The 23,702-nt window shown below is 37.8% G+C and overlaps 2 protein-coding genes across 2 annotated transcripts; both read right to left on the reverse strand.

Moving 5' to 3' along the window:
• Nucleotides 1-7,970: 7,970 nt before the first annotated feature.
• On the reverse strand, nt 7,971-14,511 carry LOC112192625 (NADH--cytochrome b5 reductase 1). Its single transcript, XM_024332430.2, has 9 exons — nt 14,153-14,511; nt 12,827-12,968; nt 12,560-12,650; nt 12,355-12,432; nt 10,319-10,399; nt 10,145-10,234; nt 9,044-9,109; nt 8,450-8,536; nt 7,971-8,311 (listed from the first exon to the last, which is right to left on the reverse strand). The coding sequence occupies exons 1-9, from the start codon at nt 14,265-14,267 to the stop codon at nt 8,219-8,221; spliced, it is 843 nt and encodes a 280-aa protein (XP_024188198.1). The 5' UTR covers nt 14,268-14,511; the 3' UTR covers nt 7,971-8,218.
• Nucleotides 14,512-14,789: 278 nt separating this feature from the next.
• On the reverse strand, nt 14,790-17,162 carry LOC112192624 (probable lysophospholipase BODYGUARD 4). Its single transcript, XM_024332428.2, has 4 exons — nt 16,614-17,162; nt 15,875-16,224; nt 15,577-15,770; nt 14,790-15,225 (listed from the first exon to the last, which is right to left on the reverse strand). The coding sequence occupies exons 1-4, from the start codon at nt 17,017-17,019 to the stop codon at nt 14,907-14,909; spliced, it is 1,269 nt and encodes a 422-aa protein (XP_024188196.1). The 5' UTR covers nt 17,020-17,162; the 3' UTR covers nt 14,790-14,906.
• Between the last annotated feature and the right edge of the window lie 6,540 nt (nt 17,163-23,702).

Consider the following 23,702-nt stretch of genomic DNA (forward strand, 5'->3'; position numbering starts at 1 on the left):
CCTTCCCTTTCAAGCGCTTTGCTTTTTTCCCAAGAACCCCAGGAAATAATTCATTTCCTGTCAATATTGGAGATGAGACCATCCTAATGGATAATGCCCTTACCTATGTTGACCTGCCTTCCCTCGCCCCCCCCCCCCGGCGAAGGCTTTTTTGAACATTATAGCAATTTCTGCTTAGTTGGAATGGGAAGAAGCTCCCTGCTCAGGTGGTGCTTAACAAGTGTACTGATATGTGGGCCAATTCGGAGGGTAACTTCCAAATCAACAGGCTTATCAACCACTAGTTTGTCATAGAGTTCAATAATGTGGAGGATATTGAGTTTATCCTCAGAAAGAGGCCTTGGTATATTGGTAGCAGGATCGTCCATCTGCAGAAATGGTTTTATGGGTTTGGTGCAGCCTCCTCTTGCATCGAAAACCTTATTGTTTGGGTAAGGCTCCCTAATTTTCCACTCCCTTAGTGGAATGATTCTTCTCTCCGTTGCCTTACCACCCAGATTGGTCGTTTTGTGAAAGCTGACGACAATACTCTCTTAGTCAAGATATGTATGTTTGCTCATATTCTAGTTGAGCTTGATTTACGCTTTCCTTTGAAACGCTTTGTCCTAGTCAACAACAAGTTTGGTAACTCCATTCCCATTTAGTCTCTTATGAAGTTCTCTATGAGGTCTGTTTTAGAAATGGTTAGTACATTCAACGTAATATTGTTCACTCTTGTCCTTTCAAGTTGTTTAAAGACAATTGCTTCATGGTGGAATGCTTTGAAAATGACAAACCTGTGTATCCGGCTGAAATGGCCAAATTTGACAGTGTCAAGAGTCTTTTTGCGGACCACTTCTCTCTAGTTTTTCCCCAACCAATCACTGCCCCTGTTCTTAAGGAGGCTGACAACTCCAATGAAGGAGCTTCCTGGAAAGTTGTGTCTAGAAAAGGTAAAGGTAAGGGCTTCCATTATCCCAAAAATGGATTCATCCCTGAAAGGCGCCAGGCTTTGATCTTGCCAGGAAAAACTTTTAAGGAGGAGGTTGACCCTATGGCTGCAGGCCCCTCTAAGGTCAAAAACAAAGAAGTTGTGGTGGTTTCTGATAACTCTTCTCAAGAGGTAGACCAATATATAGATGCTGAGGAACCCCTTAAGGCTGGTGATTGGGGATCAAGCTGGATTTGAAAACTTCAGCCCTTGTGCTTTTTTCAACTCCAGCCCTGGTAAAAAGAAAAGGTCTCGTCAAATGGTTGAACAAATGGACACCAACGATTTTCAAGCTGCAGACAATGCTTCACTGTTGAAGGTTTTGGATGAGAATCCTTAGCTGGAATAGCCGGGGAAGTTCCCGGCTTGGTTTTCTGGCCCAAGTGCAGTTCCTCATAACTGCCTTGAAGCTGGATGTTCTTTGTATTTTGGATACCAGGCTCTCTAATTTTGGTCCCCCCAATAAACTTAGTTCTTTACTTTCTTTTTATTTCAATAATATGGAATTTATTGATGCTATTGGCTAGTCTGGAGGCCTCCTTCTTTGTTGGAATTCTATTAATGCGCTTGTTAATATTACTATTAAACATAACAGGTTCTTCCACTGTAGAATTATTGATCCCTTTTCCAACCTTAGTTGGATGACGACTTTTCTTTACTGCTACCCGGACAAAAGATTACAACTTAGTCTCTGGAATGAACCTGAATTAATCAGACCTTCCAATGATGACCCCTGGTTACTCATGGGGGATTTTAACAATGGGACTTGTTCTGAGGAAAAAATTGGTGGAAATAATCCTGCTTCTTTATATATGCATAATTTTTTTCGTTTCTTAAACAATATTAATGTTTCTACCCTTCCTACAGAGGGTATGCCTTTTACTTGGTCAAACAAACACTCTGACCATACAATTATTTTTGAGAAATTGGATAGAGCAGTTGCTAATCCAAATTGGATGAATTTATTTCCCAATTCTTCTTTACAAAATCTCCCCATTGTGGGATCTGATCGTGGCCCTATAGTTCTTACTACCTTACCTGTTAAGGTCATCCATTCAAGAAGTTTTAAGTTTGAGGCCATCTGGCAATCTCATTGAGATTTCCCGGATATTGTTAGACGTTTTTGGAACCAGAACTTTGATTCTAACCCTATTAAAAACTTTGTGACTATTTCCGATGCATTTACTTACCATATTTCCCAATGGAGTAAGGAAACTTTTGGTAATTTTCTTAACAATTGCTCTGCCATCGAAAATGACCTTTCCTTTTACCAACTTGAACTTATGGATCATCCTCATTCCATGTTTCTGGAAGGTAAAGTTCATGCTTTAACTAAATGCCTTTTGGATTTCCAAAGAAAAGAAGAAATATATTGGGCTCAGAGAGCCAAAACTGACTGGCTTACTTTAGGGCATAAAAACACTAAGTTTTTTCATACTACAACTACCATTCAGAAGAAGAAAAATCGAATTGCCAAAATTAAAAATGACTTAAATATGTGGGTAAACAATGACATTAGTTCTGTTTTTATGTAGAGTTTTAAACAATGATTTGTTGTTGGTCCTCGTACTACTCCAGCTCCATGTATGGAGTTCCTAGACCCTATCACCCTGGTTATCTCCGACTCGGATAATTGTAATCTACTTAGGCCTATCTCGGAGGAGGAAGTTGAAAGTATGGTCTTCTCCATTGGTGGTTTAAAGGCTCCAGGACCTGATGGCCTTAATGCCTTTTTCTATCAAAAGAATTGGTCCACCTTGAAGGGAAGTGTCTTTGCTTTAGTCTATGATTATTTTAGTAAGGTCTCTTCTCTTAGTCTTAGCTTAATAAACCATACAAATATTGCTCTCATTCCTAAAAAAGATAATCCTGAATATGTCATTATAAACCAATAAGCCTTTGTAATGTTAATTACAAAATCATTTCCAAAATTATTATCTTCAGACTTAAACATTTGTTGACTAAATGTACTTCAAAGAATCAAGGAGCTTTTGCTCCCCGAAGGTCAATTATAGATAACATCCTTATAGCTTATGAACTGTTTTCAAATTTTATAAGCTGAAAGCCAGAAATGGGGCTATGGCATTTAAGCTTGATATTGAAAAAGCTTATGATCATCTTCATTGGAACTTTATTCGTGATACCCTTACTAAGTTTGGTTTTCACCCTAAATGGATCCTGCTCATTATGGAATGTATTATTTCGGTTTCTTTCTCAATTCTGATAAATGGCAAGGCTGAAGGTCACTTTAACCCTACGCAGGGAATTAGGCAAGGGGATCCAATTTCCCCTTACATTTTTATTCTATGCATGGAACCTCTAATCAGAAACTTGATATTGCCTCTTCTTACCTAAAATTCACATTGGTTTACTTTCCTCTCCAAAAGGAGAGCGTGTTGCTAGTTTAATGTTTGCTGATGATTGTCTAATTTTTGGCAGGAGCACTCCCACTACTGCTAGGAATAAGTTTGCTTCCTGTTCTGGCCAACAATTGAATTTAGATAAGTCTTCCATCTATCTTTCTTCTAATACTACAGCAGCTACTAAATTACAAATTTCAAACATTTTACGTATCCAGCACCGTTCCACTATTGGAAAGTATTTAGGTATCCACAATATTATATTTTTGAAAGATCACATGAATGCAAAGGAACTCCTTATTAAAATTTCAAACAGACTAAGTGGCTAGAAAAAAATTCACTCTCTCGAGAGCTGGAAAATTGACCCTACTCAACTCTAGTGCCTCTGCTATTTCTAACCATGTTTTTTTCTTGTTTTAAATGCCCCACCTCTGTGACCAAAAGCATAGATAAGGATATGAGGCAATTTTTTGGGGATCTTCTTCTCCCCCTTATGTGGCCTGGGATCAGGTTTGCCTTCCCATGTCTAAAGGTGGGCTTGGGTTAAGACCTATTTCCTTTTTTAACAAGGCAGCTCTTGCCAAGATTGGCTAGAAGATCATCTCTGATAAAGATAATTGGTCGGTTAACATAGTTAGACAAAAATATCTTAGAAAATTTTCCTTCTTTGATGCTTCCAAACAGACCAACCATTCTTTTACTTGGAAGGGTATTCTGGACTCTAGAGATATTATTTTGAAAGGTTTGAGATGGATTGTTGGCAATGGGAAATATATCAAATTTTGGACTTTTAACTGGGTTTATGATTTCCCTCTCATTCATCTTGTTAACTTTGACATTAGAAGTAATATCAACTTGGATGAGTCAGTTGCAGACTACATTTCTAATCGTCATGGAATACCCAAAAGCTGGCTGATTTTCTTGATCCTCATGTTTTTAGGGATATCACATACTATAATATTCCCTTTGAAGACTCTTTTGATGAATTTGTTTGGGGTCCTGCCCCAAATGGCCGCTTCTCTATTAAGACGGCTACTTGGATTCTGTCTAATCATAATAGCCCCACGAAGGCTAAGCTGCTGAACATTCCCCCCAAAGTCAAGATTTTTACTTGGATGTTGGATCATAATTCATATACATATTTGTGCCCTAAAACATGGAAACTACTTGTTCTAAAGTCCAATTTAATGTTGACTAATCTAATTCCATTATCCCCCTAATCTTGTACTTTTTCTTAACCTTTGTGTTTATTTATATATATTTATTATGTTTTCCTTATCATGCTAGGAAATGATGGAAAATCATGGAAATGCACTAAAAAGTCAGCATCAGCACATTTTCCTACTCCGACTAGAAGAAAGCAAGCTAGACAAGGAAGGAGAGGGTTCAGCCTAACCAAACAAACTCCAAATGACTTAAAACTTTCCAAATCTATTCTAGACATCGTAAGGATCATTTCTTATGAAGAGTGCAAGAGCTAGTTCGGAGTGGAAAACCTTCAAAAGATTGGTCCAAGTTTCTGACTAAAAGATGAAAAAGGCAAATCCGGACCTGTATGGATTCCGGCAGCGTTTCCAACCAAACCACGGTAAACTAAGCAATGAAATTTTACTAGGATGATCTACCTTATTAAGGAATATTTGATATGAAGAAGTTGAAGGCCAATTCTGAAGTCTCAGTGAAGATTCAATTGAAGGAAGAAAGGAGAAGAAAGTCCACCATCATCACCAAAAAAACCTTCCATGTTTTAGGGTGTAATCATCATGTTCTCTCCATATTACCCAAACCCACTCCAACACTCTTCATTTTTATGCTTTCCTTGTATAATAAAGAGCTAGATGCTCTTCTCTTCTCCCTTAGCCATATTTTTTTCTACTCTACTCTCTTTAATAGCTCATCATTACTTCCCTCTTTTTACTCAATCTCTTTCATAACTTTTTCCCTTATTTTTAGGATTTATTATCACTCTCATACTCCACCTCCATGCTTCTTACGATGCTTGAGCTGCTATCTTTACTTCCAATCATCATTTTACTCCTCTCTCTCTCTTCTCTATATAAGCATCCTTTCATTACACTCTTAAACCATCACTCATTCTACCCCATTACATCTTCTTTCTCTCTTCATCTCCTTCATAAAACCTCCATATCCACCTCCCAAAATCCAAACCCATAATATCCATACTCTCCTTACTACTCCATCTCCTTCATCTTCCACCACCATAAACTCCATCACTACCACACAAAATTAGCCAAAGAAGCATCATATCTTCATCACCATTCCATTCATCCACCATCAACAAGAAGTCCATCATCCATCAATTCCACCATCAAGAAGAATCCAAGGAGCAATCGAGGAGGACAAGGAGGAGCTAGCCATCAATTTGTCAAGCTTCAACTAGTTCACTCTTTCCTTAAACTCCTTAATTTTCCTTGATGTATTATAGATTTGGTGTTAATTTGTATGAATATGAGTGAGTAATTACTTTGTTGGGGCTAGGGTTGAAAGCTCTAGCCAATCTTGTATGGATTGATGCTATAATATGATGTTATGCAATTTTCTTTAACATGTCTACATGCTAGTTCAAGAGTTAAATGCATATGCTTAGACTTTACCACTTCAAGTATGTGTGTTTGCTATGTCATGATATAATGTTTAGATATTGGTAACCTTTGAATGTTAAAGCATGAAAGCACACTAGGTGTGCATGTAAGGGTTGTGAATTACAATCACTTAGAGATAAGCTTGGTTGGTTTGCATGATTTCTTCATCTCCAAACTTTATGCACTAGATACCTAACTGGATTTAGGGGCACGTTTACTTACTTGGAATGGGAGAGAATGATTATGTAAGGGTTGTGAATTACAATCACTTAGAGATAAGCTTGGTTGGTTTGCATGATTTCTTCATCTCCAAACTTTATGCACTAGATACCTAACTGGATTTAGGGGCACGTTTACTTACTTGGAATGGGAGAGAATGATTATGGGGTAAAAAAATTCTTGTGCTTACTAACACATAAAGGAATTGGAATGATTCTGGGTAAAAGTATTCATACGTTTACTAACACATAAAGGAATCGGAATGAGTATAGGTCTCACCTCCTTATAAAGAATAGATTCCTGAATACTCAGGAATTTGATTACGAAAGGGGAAGATGAGTTTAGGAACCAACTCATTTGGAATCAATACTAGTTCACTTCTTCTCCCATTCCAGTTGTTTCTTATTCATGATTATTTTTCATTCCAAGTACGTAAACGTGCCATAAATGCTGACTTAAGTAGTTAAGTATTACACCCGAGAGGGGTTGCTTGATATCACAAAAGGAGCATGTCTCTTGTCATACCCGAAAGGGATACAAGGAGAGAAATTGGTTAATTAATTTAACATAATTCATATTGAAATACATCAATACTTGTAAGGGAGGTTAGTGGTAGACAATCTAAATCCTAACTTTCATCCATTTGATCACTAGTTTAGTTTAGAGTAATTTAGTTTACATTTGAGCATCTAATTGTTTTCAATTCAAAACTATCTTCAAAAACTAAAATCAAATCACTACTCCATCTTGCACATACTCACCATGAGCCTAGATTTCCTTGTGAATTTAGGTTTGTGATTGTATATTTGCATATTCTAGCTCTCCATAGGTTCACACTCTAGTTAGTGAAAGGAATCCGATCTTCGTGGGTTCGACAACCTTTCTTAAATCCCTATACTATTACTGGTACCCCTTGTACTTGAGAGTGACTATTTGGCTAACATTGACTTTTGTTTAAGGATAGACTTAGAACAAAAGCTAGAATTGCGAGTTTTTCTAATAGTTTAAATCCTTTATGTGCTTTATGAAATTCTTCTCAGATCATATTTTTCGGTCCTGCCCTAAAGTTTTTGAGGTTTGGAACCTTTCTGGTCTTAGTTGCTCTCCTGGCTCTTTCCTAAGCCTGGAGGAGTGGATTTATTACATATTTCAGAACTTGGACCCTTCAAATATTGAAGTTTGTCTTACAGTTTGTTCGCAGATCTGTGGTGCATTCTGCTGCTTTGCACCACCTTAATGCAAGGACTTTGGCCCCTCCAACAAGAATTGATGAAGTTATCAAATGGCATCCCCCCCTCTCAATATGGTTAAACTCAACTTCGATGGGTCTGTCGCTCGCTCCGGTCAGGCTTCTGCAGGTTTTGTAATCAGAGACCATTCAGGCAATCCTGTGGCGGCTGGTTCCCGCTGTATTGGTTCTTCTTCGATTCCTGTTGCTGAAGGAACCGCCCTTAAAGATGGGCTCCTTGCTGCGCTCCGGCACAATCTAAAAAGTGTTTCTCTGGAAGGGGACTCTTCTCTAATCATCAAATGTGTCAACCTCAGTGTGAAGTCCCATGATAGTTGAATTCCTTGATCCATGACATTGCATCCATATCCAAGTGGTTCGACAATATCACTTTCTCCCATGTGTTTCGTGAAGCCAACTTCTTGACAGATGCTATCGCTGTTATTGGTCATGGTTTTCCCATTCCTAAAATTTGGATTAATAGTCTTCCTGTCGCGGCTCTCCCTGCCCTTTATTGGGATCAATTCTGTTTTGGTTGCCCTAGAGGCTTCACTTTGTAATCTGATTTTTCTTCTCAAAAAAAAAAAAAAAAAAAACAACACCCGCCAAGATTGTATAATCCGTCCACTTGAAATTTAAAGATACAACAAGTTCGAGGAAATGCCACATTCATAGCATATCGTTGTTATGCACCATCAAATGTATTAGTATCGTAGCCATGTAAACCATGGAATATCATGCAACTTAATAGCAAGAATTCGTCAAGCTCACTTGCTCCAATGAAGGACAGGAAAGTCCCAAACTCAAACCATGGAAGCTGAAAGGCCATAAATAAGGATCAGAACTGGAACTGCATATGAGGTGCATATTCAAGTGATTCAAGATGAGCAGCCATGGCCTTGTTCATGGGTGGTGGACCACATCTTAGGATCTACAGATTCCAGAAGCAAAGTCAGCATTTGCTTAGCAAACACGATGCAATCTAGTTTCATAATCAAAGTGGAAAGACAGAAAGCTAACATGTTTACGAGAAGTCAACAAATCAATTAATTCACAAATAGTTAATTACCTGAATATCAGGGCCAGGGGCTGGTAAGTGAGTTTGAATCATTTCCTTCGAGACAAATCCAACACCACCATCCCATACTTCAGGAGGCTGAGAAGTAACAGTTTGTTAGGAGAAAAAGAGAATAGTTGTTATCATAGACTCATGACTCTCATGGCATATAACATGAGCTACAGTAGACTGCACCAAGAATGAGATGAGATACCATTCAAATCAAAGAAACAGTTTCAGAGAGAGTCCTCACACTCCATGAAGGGAACTTATGATGCTATTTGTGTAGAATACCAATTATTATAACTCTCATCTTGGTATAAGTTGAACATATCACTAACATGTAAATGGATTATATTCTCCAAAATATCTTATACCGGCTGACAGTTATATTTATGGGATGCCAAGACAATGTTGAAGACCATGTTCTAGCAAAATAACAGTAAAGAAAATATACTGTGGCATCAAATATCTAAATCACTGATAACTAACTAAAAGGTAATCTCAAATTTCCATAAATTTATCGAGCAACAAGAAAACAGTAAAATATACATGGGAAAGAAAAGACAATAATTTGGAAATTATTACATGAGCAAGGCAACTAACCTGATTCAATACGTAGTAGATTTGGAAGCGATCAGGGTAAGTTCTAGCAAGGCCATCCAACTCATCCTGCAAATAGAGAAGGATTAAATTTGATTCAATACAGCCAAGTGCATATCCTCAAATACTGCAATTCAAAATTTTCATGTTCTATGTAATCTAGTCAGAAACAAACAGCATCTTACAACTTTTTTCTAAGAACCAGCAAGTAGATCCACAGGGCTACCCAAAAAGCAGATGAGTAGATAACACTCACCTTGCCGTGAAAATGAAAAACTTATATGAGCCACATGGGAGAAACTTCTAAACACAAAGAGTTGCCAATGACATCTCATTTAAAATTGAAAGGCAGAATCTTCTCAAAATATTCCCAATATAACTCATGGATTAGAAGCACAAACTCATCCCTGGAGGAATATTGCTGATCACAAGGTTTCAGGTTTAAATTAAATCAAACCTACAGTTATCTTTATTTTTCCTAAGGTATTCCTAAGATCCTTGGCTCCAAGATGAATAATCCAGATGAGTATAAAAATTTCACAAACTTTAATCATTTTATCAGAGAGACACCAGATACCTAAATGTAAAATACAAGTTAGAATACCTACATCTGAACATCACACTGTAAGAACTGATTCCAGTCTCCAGTATTTGAATATTAAAAAATCAGGCTTCTAAAGTTACTCCATTGGATTATATGTACTCCGTCTGTTTCTTATCAGTGGGATTAAACTCATTAAAGTATCCAGGGGTAATTTTACTTGATTTTACCGTCAGTGACCTGCCACCTTATTTTTTATTAGCATAATATCTACAATGATTAGCTGTCTACTAGCCTCATAACTATCCTTAATTACCACTTTATTTTATTCACTAGATTTATGCTTAATGAAAGTATCAACAAGCCATCAGAAACCAATAGAGCATTAAACCTGATGCTAGAATATTGTGCCTAAACCAAGAGGTTTGCATGACAGTCAAATGTAAGTAGGTCTACTAAAAAGTAACTTAACTTGGAAGCTGAAGCATAACCAGATAAACATAAGATACAAAGATCAGCGAAAGATGATACTTGATAGTTGATACAAAGAAGAGAGGGGATACCTTCAAGAGGATGTCCTCGTAGGTCACATTGGCATAGATCAGGTGAACCCTTGTTTTGTCTTTTGGATTTTCTAATATTGCCCTAGCAACCTAAAGCAGATGTCAAAAAGATGAAAAATATTTTCCGACAGTTAAAAAACCATGGAAATTAATGTACCCATTTCATATACATACCTGGAACATTGGAGTGATTCCAGAGCCTCCAGCTAGCATCCCAAAAGCTCTACCTTGGCCAGGTTCATACTTGAAACGGCCCTGGTAGCAGAAAATTTTCATAGATCAACTTGTGAAAAGGAACATAGTAGTGCATATAAAAGTATATGAATTACTTCAGCCAAGATATTAATAATGTATTCAGATAGGTGACCTAAGAATAGCAGGCCTTACTTGGTGCAACAGTTTAACAAGATCAATTCACAAGCATTGTGAGAAAAGTATTTAGTGTGCACAGGTATATCGTCAATATCAAGTTTCTACTGTATAATGTAACATATCAAAACCAACATTGACAAACTTCCACATTCCCAGCTGTAATACCAAGTTATTGTGGTATAAAAGAAAAATCAGTTCTTTACAGTAGCAATGGCATCACATGGACAGGTTGAACAGCATTTCTTCAAGGGTCCTTGACCAAAAGCACCAAAATGAGCAAAAATTATCCCATTTACCCTAGCAACAGATTTCTGTTCCCATCTACACAATTTAACATTAAATGACCATTTTGCCCTACAACATTGCCCCACTAATTAATAAACAAACTACAGCGTTGCCTCTCTCTCTCTCTCTCTCTCTCTCCCCCCCCCCCCCCCTCCCGCCGAGATTCGTCAGTGCTCTCCACGGCCAGGCTCGACGCCAAGCCAACAGTCCTCATCGCCGAGAAGCTTGTCGAGGCCGGCCTAGACCTTCTGAAGGAGTTGAGCTCAGTCTCGATGCAGAGCGTCCACGAGGCCGGTAACAGGTTTCTGTCTGGACCATCTGAAGGACCTTCTGCTGCTCCTTTGCAATCCCCTCCACTGCTTCTGCTACAGGTCCCGGGCTGCAACCGTCGAAGTCGAAGACTCTGTTTGCAACCGTGAAGTCGTAGATGGGAGGAGAAGAAGATGTGGGTGCCCAGAGCATTTTCTAGGTGCCCAAATCAATTTTTTATTTTTTTTGGTAAAGTATGGGCAGAAGGCCCTAAAAAAAGAAAAAAGAAAGTTCTATTGGGGGACAATAGATGTTTTGAATTGATGTAATGTCCTCGTTTTTTTTCCTTAATCAAAGTTTAATTTGTCTAATTTTACAGAGAATAGTTCCCATTCCGGCGACCGAAAGTTCTATTGGGGGGCAATACAGGTTTATTCATGGCACATTAAACCTCTCCGGCCCCATATGAGATTTACAACAATCTCTTTAGAGACTTCCGGCGAGGTTTCATAAACCTCTATTACCCTCAATAGACGTCTATTGGGGGGCAATAGAGGTTTATTGCCCCAAGAAATAGACATCTATTTGGGGGCAATAAACTTTTCCTGCGACCTATGAGATCTCCGGCGAGGTTTTCAGATAAGTATGGTGGGCGGTGGCCGGTGACAGAATTTCAGCAGCCAATGACCAGATTCCAGCAACCGGTGACCAGATTCCGGTGATAGTTGGCCGGCCGGAATCCGGTGACCGGTCTCCGGCGAAGTCTCCTATGGTTTCTCTCTCTTCCATTTTCTCTCTCTATCTCTCTAGGTAACAAATGGGTGAGGGTAAAATAGGGGTATTAGGGAAGACTTCCTTAGAGTGTTTTGGGTAAGAGGGAATTAAAAACACTTAATGAGGTAAGTGAGAAAAAAATCCCTAGAAATGGGGTAAATGGACAAAAACCCTTTCTTCAACTCTTAAATGATATTCCAAACTATGTGTAAACCAATATGTATGAACTTAATATTATCGTTAAGATATCTTGAAATATGAAAGCAATGCCAACTTTTGTTCAAGATGTAGTTGTATTAGATAAACTGAAGTAATAAGGTAGCATATCTTTTTCAAATAATCAAAGGTGATAGAACGGAACACAGTGACATATTTCACAAATCAATCCCAGCTTTGAGGAATTTAGGAACAGAATGGAGGCCTCTAGAAATACAACCACACATGCATGAATACCTGCCTAGCTAATATGTATACATACATATAAAGCATACATATGATATTTCCCAATTACTAGACAATGAAGCATGTACCTTGGGTCCCTTGACAGCAAGATGATCTCCAACACGCATCTCACGGAAATGGTGTGACATTCTTCCTTGAGGATACATCTAAGACAAACAAAAATCCAAAATACGATGCTTTAAAAAACAACCATACGCATGATTTTGTGCTTCCAATAAAGTAAAAGTATAATGTGCATCTCTCTATAAACTCAAAACTAGATTAGATAAATACCTTTATCACTAGTTCAAAGTATCCAACATCAGAATCCAATGTGGTTGGGGTATATGGTTTGATAACCTCTTCACCTTGGCCATCCTTGCCCCTATTTGATAAAGTAGCTCATTTAAGATGCTACAATGAGACACACACACACACACAGATATAAACAATTCTGTTTTATCTATTAGCACATCTAACCACCATTTAGTGAGTCAAGCTTCATGCACCAGATTATCAATAACTGAACACTCATCAAAGGTCTATGTCAATAAACCATACCTACAACTTATGTGTTGTCCAATCGGAAGACCTAAAATTGAAGTCGATGTCGGAAGTTCAAATCTGAACTTTGCCACATTGTGGCTCAGTTGTGTGCGCTTGACAAGTTTGAAGTCCTTGAAATTCTGGGGATCTAAGCAACCTATAAGCACATTCGCCGAGATAAGCAAGTTAACAGAAAAGCACATGCCACTATTTGACCCATTTTGTACATCTAAGAGATATAAAAGTACAAACCACAGAAAAGAAACTTTCATAGAAGCTGCAATTTTAATACCGAAAAAAGAATAAAGTAACAAATAGAATGAAAAACAAGTGAAGGCAAAGGGTTGAAAGTTTAGGTGCATGATTCCAAATCTTCCTAAACTGTTAAAATCTTCAACAGGACAGAAGACATTAGACAGAAACATATCTATGTTCTTCTATGCCACAAAGCAGGTTAAACACATATAACAATAAATATTTGTTGAAAAACCAACTTACAAAAAAAGGAAGTTAAGAATATGAACAAGTAGTAATACAAAAGCTAAAAACATATCAAAACAACCAAACTTGAAAGATAACAACCAGCGGTTGATTAATAATTCAACAAGATTTGAGATAGACTTACACCCCTTAAAGCTACTGAAACAGAAGCACAAAAAGGACTGCAAAGAAAAATTCCACTGGTTCATCCACCCCAAAAACAATCTATTTAAAACAAGCTTAGTGGATTAAATTGAACCTATAAAATGTAGAATGACCTGCAAATTACTTTAAGCTTTCCCGAATTCTGCATAATTCAACTATAAGTCCAATCCTCTAATTTAAAATTATATCTTTTAAAATAACCATATGTGAGGTTGTCAAAAACTATCAAGGTGGTGGGCACATAGTTTCTTCAATAATTCATCACAGAACTGGTTTTGTACATTCTGATATGTAGGGCTGTTTCAATCAAAACAAAATTAGAAATCAAAAATCAAACCTTTTAAACATATTTATACTAGGTTGAAATTACTCTTGCTATCAGTGTTTGGCTTAAGTACGAGGAAAGGGATAGCAAAAACAAAGAGAACGAGTTTTGTGTCCTCCATCATCTATATCTTGTTCCTTACAATTTTCTGAGCGGAAGGAAATAATGGAGTACATGAAAGAGCTTGACCATGGCCAGTTGGACACTAAGCATATACTAAAAATTCAATGAACTTATCATATTGATCATGAATATCCCAGATCAAACATCACGCCACACATTTCCTGGCAAAAACAACAAAAGGAACATCGAAAACCCAATACTAGACATTTGATGAGCCAACTAACAAAGGAAAAAAAAAAAGAACAAACCTTTGGGCTTCTTGGAGGAGAAGAGAAAAGCTGCAACCACAATGACAACAAAAGCTACAGATGCACCCACAAGGATCTGAGGATCGAGTGACTCGATGAATTCCATAGGATTCATGGTTCTTTGTTTCTATCGATTCTTGATAGAAATGGGGGAAATGGGTCTCTTAATTCTAATGTGTTATGTGGGTAATGGGGAGTAAAAGTAGTAGAGTGTTTACTGCTTATATTTATGTGTGTTCAAATCAGGTTTGAAGACACAGAGGTGGTAGGTCAGTTGGTCATGGGTGTCTCTCTGTGACTTTTGAGTGGATCTGGTATACCAACCAAAGCTGACTCGTAGACACCTACCAGACGCCAGAAACCAACCAAGAAATTGACGCCGCAAATATTTAACCTGTTACCTCACCCTTTTTTTTTTTTTTTTTTTTTTTGGGGGTTTGAATCCGGTTACCCTTCCTAAAACAAGATTCTAAAACAGGGACGCGCACACAGAAATTGAAATTATTGAATGGAAGAAAAAAAAAATACCCATTAATTTTATAACCGGAAAGATCCCCAATTTCAACATTTTGTTTATTGCTCACCATTTTAACATTTTTACTTCTTTCTTATTTCCTATGTCCACATAGTCTGTGAATTCTGAAGAGCTTAATTCAAGCTCCCAATTGTGATAAAGAAAAAATTCTGGCAAAGAAAATCTGCACAGTATGTTCTTCAGATTGTACAAGTTTTCAAATTAGCAACATTGTCATCACTATGAGGAAGCGGCCCAAACGTGCTCTAGGTGGAGAGTGAAGTCTTTCTCTCGGCCAAGGAGTACAGAGGAATGATCAGCATTTTTAATGATGTTAACTTGTGCCTCAGGAACTGTCATCTGAATGTTGTTGCTGCACTCTACAGGGACAACCTGGTCTCTATCTCCATGGATCACAGAGACTTTAACCCCAGCTTTGCCTATAACTTCCAAGTAGCATTCCATTAACTTTGCACCCCCACATATCACATTGTGCATGGTGTGCCAAGCTGAGTGATGGGTGTGCCTAGTCAAGTCCATTGTCATAAAATGAAGATCCCTGTAAACGAAACATAACTCTCTTAGTTGTTTTCTTGCATTTGATTGATCAAATGAATGAAACGTCTTTTAATCAAATGAAAAAGACATTTTTAACTGAGAAATTGGTTTTGTCCTGCTTTTCAAACAACACCAGTTTTCAAAATTCTTTTCAAGAAAAGTACAAAATAAAGCACCAAAATTTCCTTCGAAAATGATATCCCACACACAAAAGTGAAGGTCCCATGCATATTATTATTCGGTTATTTGGGGAAGTTTTATATAAACACTGCTTTTCCTGGGAGGGAGGAGGTAAAATTTATCTAGTTTTGATACAAACTGTTCACTCTTTTCTTGTTGATCACATAATTACCTTTTCCAAGTGAATAACTTTACAATCCACTCCCATGCCCTGTGGTTGCGGCATAAAACGAAACAGACACATCGGCCCAGATGCTCATACCATGACATAAATGATGATCCAAACAAGGTAAGTGGCCACAGTTTCCTTTCAGCAAGCTTGTGAAGCACTCTTAAACTATCTCCATCTTTAGAAGGGAAGTAAGGCTACAAATAATAATCACATTCATAAAGATTAAATTTCTAAAGATGAAACAACAGGAAGAAAGAAGAGGAAGACTCAAATATATTGAAAGCTTAGGTGAACTTACAGGTGCTACAAGAGTGATTGATTTTACTAATTGCGAGTGCTTAGCAGCTAAAGCGATTGCAATCAGACAACCCATGGAGTGTGCAACCAAATGGAAAGAAGTCAACTGGAAGGGGCAGATGACAGATTTCTCAATCATTTCTGTGTGATCCTTCAAAGTATACAAACAGTCCCTTGGCTTTGGGCTTAAACCAAATCCCAATAGGTCTATGGCAAACAACCTATATTGCCGACTCACAGGTTCCGAAATGTTTGGAAACACTGTTTCTGCCCAAAATGAGGAAGAAGAAAGAAACCCGTGAAGGAATATCACATTCTCGGCTGCTTGTATTCTGCAATCCTCAGTGATGGCTATGAATCATAAGATAGCAACAACATTAGTGAAACAGAGAGAACAAATTTTCTTCAACATCAGGGACATTAAGCTTTCTATTACACTATATAGGCTCCTCGGCTTCCGGAACAACCTCGACCTCACTATTATTATGGGGTCTTATTTCTTGAATCTTGAATCTTATGGTCAGATATTGCGAACATTCAATAAAACGTTACATTGTGTCCCAATGACTTTCTCATACAAGTCAGCGAGTAACAATCAATAAGGGAAACTAGAGTAACAAATTATATATACACTTCGTGGAGATCGAAGCACATTTCCATGAATTGAAGAATATCAAAGATGGGGCATAAATGAAGTTGGAGCAACTAGTTGAAATAAGGCACAATTGAAGAGATAATACCTGGTGATGAAGGCTGCATAATAACAAGATGTAAGTTGTGATGAGTATCATTCAGCCATGAAACACAAGAGTGACATCCACAGTCAGACCACCTAGCAACTCCGCCAGCACTTGTGTTCTGGCAGCTTTTTGCAAATCCAACCAGACCCATTTCCCTGAAAACGTTTTTCCTCCGGTATAAAGTCTCTGAAAGCTGGTGATCTTCTTCATCACCAACTACATTCCTGACCAGCTCTATTTCCTTGCGTCCACAGTAACAAGAGCCCGGCCGCCCTTCAAACAAGTGATCAAAATATCTGAAGAGGACACACAAAATGGCATCAAGAAAATCAAATATAAGGAACACAATGAAGCCCAAGGCAGAATTGAGAGCTGTTGCCGACTTTTTCAGCCACTGAGGAAACATGGTAACAACTTAAGGTAAGAGTGAGTAGAGATAGGGATATTCAAAGACGGTAAGACACCATGGAGTTCGGGGAATACCTCGCTCTCCCCAAGGCTCTGTTTTACAAATTTAAGATAGGGTACATCTAAAGCCACGTTGTTTATCAGCAAAAATGCAAAATGGAGTTTCGCAATCAGTATTTTGACCTCATAAGTTGACTTTAAATATTCCAAAAAAAATTGAAAAAGAACAAAATAAAACTGATAATTGATTTTCACAGCTCAGTCCGCATAGCAATGGGAAGGAGAAGAAAGTATGAGTTTTGCTAAAGCGTGACTTTAGTTTCGCTAATTGTTACTAAGGCGTGATCTTAACTTCGTTGGTTTAAACTAGGTTGAAGGTTGCTCTAGAAAGACTTGGATAAATTGTATGATTAGTTGATTGAAAGGTTGTATTCTTTTCTTTCTCTTGAAACCTGGTATATATACTTAGGGTTTCGGTAGTTCCTTACTGTAGAAGGATTATTGAATGATAGATCCATAATTTTTCTCTACTACTTGAATCGCATAAGGGCTCGTTTTCCTTATGGATCCTGGAATGGGCGAAACTGTAACCCTGAAAAACCTATGATAAACGTTTTCTGGAAATCGGGGATTGATAGCAAGGTTGCTATCCCGACCTGAAATGATAACTGAATTTCGCAATGGAGACAATAATTTGTTTACCCAGTAAAACCCTCAAATTTGGGGGAAAAAAACTGCAGGGCTCTAACTCTTAAGAGCCCAAATAAAAGCAATCCACTAATGGTGAAGAAAGAGTTTCTTTACAAACATACAATAGCACCAACCACAGCTATAATCAATAGACTATCTAGATGATGTGTTAGACTTAAACCCCTTCTATCTTCTTCACACGAAAGCTTCTTGATCTTCAATCTTCTTGCATCACAGACTTCTCCACTGATCTCGAGAGAACTATGCAAGTGTATGAATGATGAAACACTTAACAAGGAACAAGTTGTTTCTAATGAAGCATGTAAGAACACTAGCTAAGCAAGATACACAATAATCTCACGCAAGAGCTCTACAAACCACAACCTCTTTTTCATAACTATATGGAGGAAAAAGATTCATATTCAATCAATGTTTCTAACCTAATTGACTCCTATTAGGAAAAAAACCTTTTAGGAAAAGATTGTCAATTATATTAAAACGATCAAAAATCAATTAGGACTAATACACTTAAATAGTATGAATTAACCAGCTGGAAAATATCTTTTTGCAAAATAATATTTAAATCACAGAAAGATACTAAAACCCAAGACAGACTTGGGGATTACAACACATGTTGCAATCCCAGTGCATATGCAAACACATGAAATGAATTTACCTGAGACATCTCTGAGATCAGTATTGAAGCCCTTTTTCAGCTTCTACATGATGGAATGAGATGATATACTTCACTTGCATTGTATGGGAATGCCAACAATCAACACGTACGAAACCTTGTACTCTCATAGTAGACTTATTTTTAAGCCGCAGGGTATCGGCCCGGCACACTAAACTCTCCAAATGATATAGCCAGAATTATTTTTGAGCTCAAACAATTGGCGCTTTAGAAGAGTGAAAATGCATGCTAGCAGCTATTTTTCTTTATTATTGAATACAATGTCAACCTAGCTATATATGATAGACAAGGTATAAACAACTTAGTTAGTTTTGATTTATTGTTGTAAACTATAATAGAAGTCATATATTTTCAAATATTCAAAGGGGCTATGATGACGAGGATGAGAAACCCCTAGAATCTTCATATAGATTTCATAATGGTAGAAGCTGATAGATAATGGTTTCGGGGATGTCATGGACGTAGAAGCACACATGTGCAGAAAGTCAAGGCTTTAACTAAAACTAACTACATTTTTTTTCATAGATGATGGACCCAAACTTTGCCAACCCTAGTAATTAAGTACTGCCGGCTAGTAATTAAGTACTGCGGCTAATAGGGCCGGCCTTGTAAATTTGGACGCTCAACGTGAACGACATTACGAGGCTCAAAGAAAATACTTAAATAAACTTACAATCGGCTAGGCCAGCAAGCCTCTTGATTCAAAATTGTCTTCTTTTGTCATCTTCTAATCTTCAGGCCTTTTGGTCTTCACTCTTCAGCCATGAGCCACTAACTTCTCTTCTTCTGGACTCTGGGTTTTAGACTTTGATTTTGGGTATTTAGTTTTTGTTGAGATTTTGTCTGGGGTTGAATAGAATTATAGAAGGTAAGGAGGAGGAAGAAGATGAAGAGGGAGCAACAGGCGTCACACGAAGTTCTTCTAATTTTCACGTCTTCTTTTTATTTTTTGGGGCTGGGCAACACAAAACTTGAGGCCCTCGGCCTGGGCCTAGTTCTCCTAGGCTCAAGGCGCCCCTGGCGGCTAACTATCTATTTGTGCTGCTCGTTGATTAAGTCCAGAACAATTCTTCTTTATGTAATTGTTGCCCCAAAGAACTGTAAGAATAATAATTAATCTTAATTAATTAACAAGGGATAATATAGGTTAATTTCTTTTGCTAGGTAGTTACTTTACCATCAGTTTTCCTTCTTACTTAGCCAGCAAGCTTCATGTTTAGATTTATAAATTCGTAGCTGTGGTGGTTTTAGTTTTTATTCCCACAGTTATTTAGTCCACAGTTATTTGAGTCAAAAACTCACACCCTGTATTGAATATAGTCTCTGACAGGACCCCTCCCCAAATTTCACCATGAAATTCGAGGTGGACCTGCGGGACCCACTTTTAAAGAAGGTTTATCAAAAATTTCGGCATAACCTCTCCTAAAAGTGGACAACCCAAAACTTGTGGAGAATAACTTTCACTTCTAATAGAGCCACCTTGCTCCCAAAATCCAATCTATCTCATAAACGAAAAGCAAACACAAAACTTTCCCAATAATTAAAGTCTAACAACACTCCAATATCCATATACAACAATTTGTCCAAGATAGGTCAAAAGCCCCAAAATAATATTTACTACAAGTTTGGGTCACAATTCTCATAGTAATCAAAGCAATTCTAGGAACATAAATTAACAGTGCAGTAGGTTAAACAGGTAACCTACGGGATGTGATGACGGAAGCGGATGCGGTCACTATAGCTCACTCCAAGACGCCGAGCAGCAATACTGTAATCTGGGCATTTGAAACCAAAGGGCCCAGGGGGAAAGTTTTTAAAAACGTTAGCGTGAGTGGACAAAAATAAATGTTTGTAAAATGAAAGAAATAGAGTTTATACTTTCCCACATTTATTTCCTTTAAAAACCCGATGCATGCAAAAGTTAAAGAAACAAAACAACTATAATTCAACCCAAGAAAACCGACTAGCCCGCTAGTCACAACCATCAAGTAAAAAGGATTGAAACTCCGTTACTCAAGAAAATAAGACCAGCCCCGCTGGTTAAAAGAATCGGACTAGACTCCGCCAGCCCAGAAATAATATAATGAGTAGGGGAAGATGATAGTCATACGAATAAGCCACTCAGGCTTGGGTGATAGCCTCCCAGGCTAAAGTACTCCCATATACTCCCGTTATATACCCACACGCCACTATGTGTAGCGATTAGGATACTAGGCTTCAGCATTACTGTCACAAAGATAGTAACCAGCGCCACAAAGGCGGACGGGCTTCGGTGATCCCATCACCTCGCCATAAAGGCAGAAGATCAATGCTAGCAATGATAATAGTCACCCACAGTATGGCAAAAGGGCAATCCAATAACCACATAAATCCATAAATACATAAGACTTCCCCAACTCTCGCAAATGCATTTCCAACGACGTGTCCCACACGCCAAGATAATCTCAAGTTCAAAATAATTAGAAGAGAAATAATAATAAAACATAATCTCCGTAAGTTGAAATAAAACCAAATCCAAAATCATTATCAAGGCATTCTCAATGCCAAAACCGAAAGTCGATAAATAATTAAGAAATATAACTCTATCGAAATCCCATTTCGAAAATTCTTTCAGAAATCTCAGAATCAACGAAAGAGAATATAAATCATTCCGGAAAACACCTCGGAAATTGTATTATTGAAAAACAACCAATAACCATGTTATCCAAATCGAGCATAGCAAATAATAACTCGAAATCATGCTAGAAGCATTCACCAAATAAAAATATGATAATCCGAAATTAATATCATATGCTCGATAAACGTCATGTTAATTGATAAAGCATTAATTAGATAAAGTAAATGCATGTATCGTTTCTTAAAAATAAAGGTCCACTCACAGTACGTGGTCAATCCTGACGTCGCTCGGTATTTTCCTCGTATGGAGACTCCTCTAGTCTTGTACGAATAGCACTCGTAAAAATATATTTACAGGACGGAAATTAACTTTACGATAATTAGAAATTGAAATTCAAAACGTCCCCCTTCAAAATCCAACTTCTCAATTCACATCGAATCCATCCGTAATTCTCCAATAATATTCATTCATCGATATATAAATTCTAGAGTAAATTCGAAAGAAATTCGGCGATCAAATTCACGTAAATCGATAATTAACCATTTATACTCAATTCGTAATTCCTCCAATTTCCACCAAACTTCATATATAAAATTCTACAATCATTATAAGATTTTTGGAGCCAAAACAGTAATTAAAACTCAGCTCTACGCGCCACCCACAGTGGCCGAGCGTGGGGCCCACGCGCCGACGACCACTACATCCGATGGCCACCAAATTCCGGCCACAGCAACATCACAACAGACCCAATAATTTTCTCAACTACAACACATTCCAATTTTACCTTTAAACGCTCGAAAATGGCCGGTGAAGAAAAACCCAGAACTAGGGTTTGAAATTTTCTTCAATTCGTCCTCCACACGGTAAATTGGAGCTAGAAACTTGAGGGCAAACGATCACCGGCTCGAGGCACCCCTATTAGACTAGGTTTGGCAGTCGGAGATGGCCGGAAATGAAGGAATTGCCAGAAGAAGCCAAACTGCAGCTGTAATGGTTCTTGCTTCGATTTGAGGTTTCTCGGCCAAATCGTTGAAATCCAAGGGCACCAGCGTGGGAAGGGAGAAGAGGCGACCTTGTGGTGGCCGGTTGTCCACCGATTGATGGCCAAACGGCGGAGAATTTAGGGGAAGAAGAAACCGGCGAAAATGAGGGAGGAAGAGATCGGGGGAGAGCAAAGGGAGAGTTACCGTGGGTTTCCGAAAATGGAAACCTACAGTGGTAACTTTCCATATATATATTTTTATTACCATGAGCAGTAACTTCCATATTTTAAGCTATAACTTTCACATACGAACTCCGATTTAAGTGTACAACATGTCCACGGACTCGGTTTAACATTCCCTACAACTTCCGTGAACAAAAATTTCTCAAATTTTGACCCGAACAAAAAGTCAACTTCTAGCCCCCCTTAAAAGGTAAAACATATAGTAATTCACTTGGACACAGTAAAAGGGTCAATTAGATACGGGGCGTAACAGTCTCCGGATGAATTTTTTTGTTAATCGTGGTCCAATGACTCAACTATCACATTGGATTTATTTCTTATTTTATCTTGCTGACTGAACATCTAAATGTTTCATTCCTAACATACCCTTCTTTATTATATGTTGCATAATAAACAGTAAAAATCAATATATCAATTGTGATCCTAAATTATTGCAATTTTGTTAATGTAAAACTAGCAAATTTAATATGTTGACTTTAATTTACATTATTACTTTCTTGATTAAATTCAAAAGAAATCTATATATATTAACACATTATTCTTCCTTCATCTTGCCTATTACATATTGGCTCCTTCTCCTTCTTCTTATTTTTTTCTACTAAATCATCTTTTTTTTCCTCTCCTTCTTCCATGCATATCTTCTTTCCAACACATACTTCTCATTTCTTTGTTTATTTCTTTTTCTCTCATATCTGTACTTTTTGTATATTAAGACAGAAGTTCATCCCTACGTACTCTTGTGGTTGTAGTTCTTGGATGTCTATCTGGCATAATACAACTATCAGATTCAAGTTAAAGCACTTCGACTTGAATCTTGGCAAACTCTACTATGTGTTTCTCTATAGAATGAGGGAGAGGGAGAGAAGAGCAGAAGAGAAGCATAGCATTCTGTTTCTTCTCATGTTGTATATATAGACAACAAATGAATAATTGCAGTTGTTCATTTAAATTCAAACTCAATTGTAACTGTTGAATAAACTAATGATATTTGATAATTATCCGAACATCAAACAGAATGCAGAAAAAGAAACAAAATGCAAAAAGGAATTTTCGTTTTGGCCCAAGGCCCATCTTTGTTAAATAAACACACACACACACACACACACACACAAAATAGGGCATAGCTCAAGCTTCAACCCAATGGGTCTTGCCTCTCTTTGTGCATTTAACAAGTGTTCTAAGGGAACACTTATAAGGATGAGTTCTTTAAACTTTTTCTTATATGTGGGAGGTTTCTCCCGCATTCTCTGACATAATAAGGTTATCTCATTATGGGCATCCTACGACTGTTGAATGGAATCAGAGATGAACGTTGCTCAGGGATTTAGGGGATGAATCGTCGCTGCCATGGGTGGTAGTGGGGGATTTCAAAGAAATATTACATGCAGCAGATAAACAAGGTGGTGAACCACGCAGAGGGCCAGATGCAGCTGTTTCAAGACGCTCTGTCCCATT

Source organism: Rosa chinensis, chromosome 3 (genome assembly GCF_002994745.2).
Source record: "Rosa chinensis cultivar Old Blush chromosome 3, RchiOBHm-V2, whole genome shotgun sequence".
NCBI classification, from domain to species: domain Eukaryota; kingdom Viridiplantae; phylum Streptophyta; class Magnoliopsida; order Rosales; family Rosaceae; genus Rosa; species Rosa chinensis.

What these genes read in the sequence shown, in the direction of transcription:
- LOC112192625 (XM_024332430.2), bottom strand. Translation starts at nt 14,267, where the DNA reads ATGAATCCTATGGAATTCATCGAGTCACTCGATCCTCAGATCCTTGTG. An exon ending in CTCCTCCAAGAAGCCCAAAG is followed by an intron (nt 12,969 to 14,152) that starts GTTTGTTCTTTT and finishes ATGTGCTTATAG; the next exon opens with GTTGCTTAGATCCCCAGAAT. An exon ending in CCCCTGGCCCTGATATTCAG is followed by an intron (nt 8,312 to 8,449) that starts GTAATTAACTAT and finishes TGGAATCTGTAG; the next exon opens with ATCCTAAGATGTGGTCCACC.
- LOC112192624 (XM_024332428.2), bottom strand. Translation starts at nt 17,019, where the DNA reads ATGTTTCCTCAGTGGCTGAAAAAGTCGGCAACAGCTCTCAATTCTGCC. An exon ending in CAATCACTCTTGTAGCACCT is followed by an intron (nt 15,771 to 15,874) that starts GTAAGTTCACCT and finishes TATTATTTGTAG; the next exon opens with CCTTACTTCCCTTCTAAAGA. An exon ending in AAGTTATTCACTTGGAAAAG is followed by an intron (nt 15,226 to 15,576) that starts GTAATTATGTGA and finishes TTTCGTTTACAG; the next exon opens with GGATCTTCATTTTATGACAA.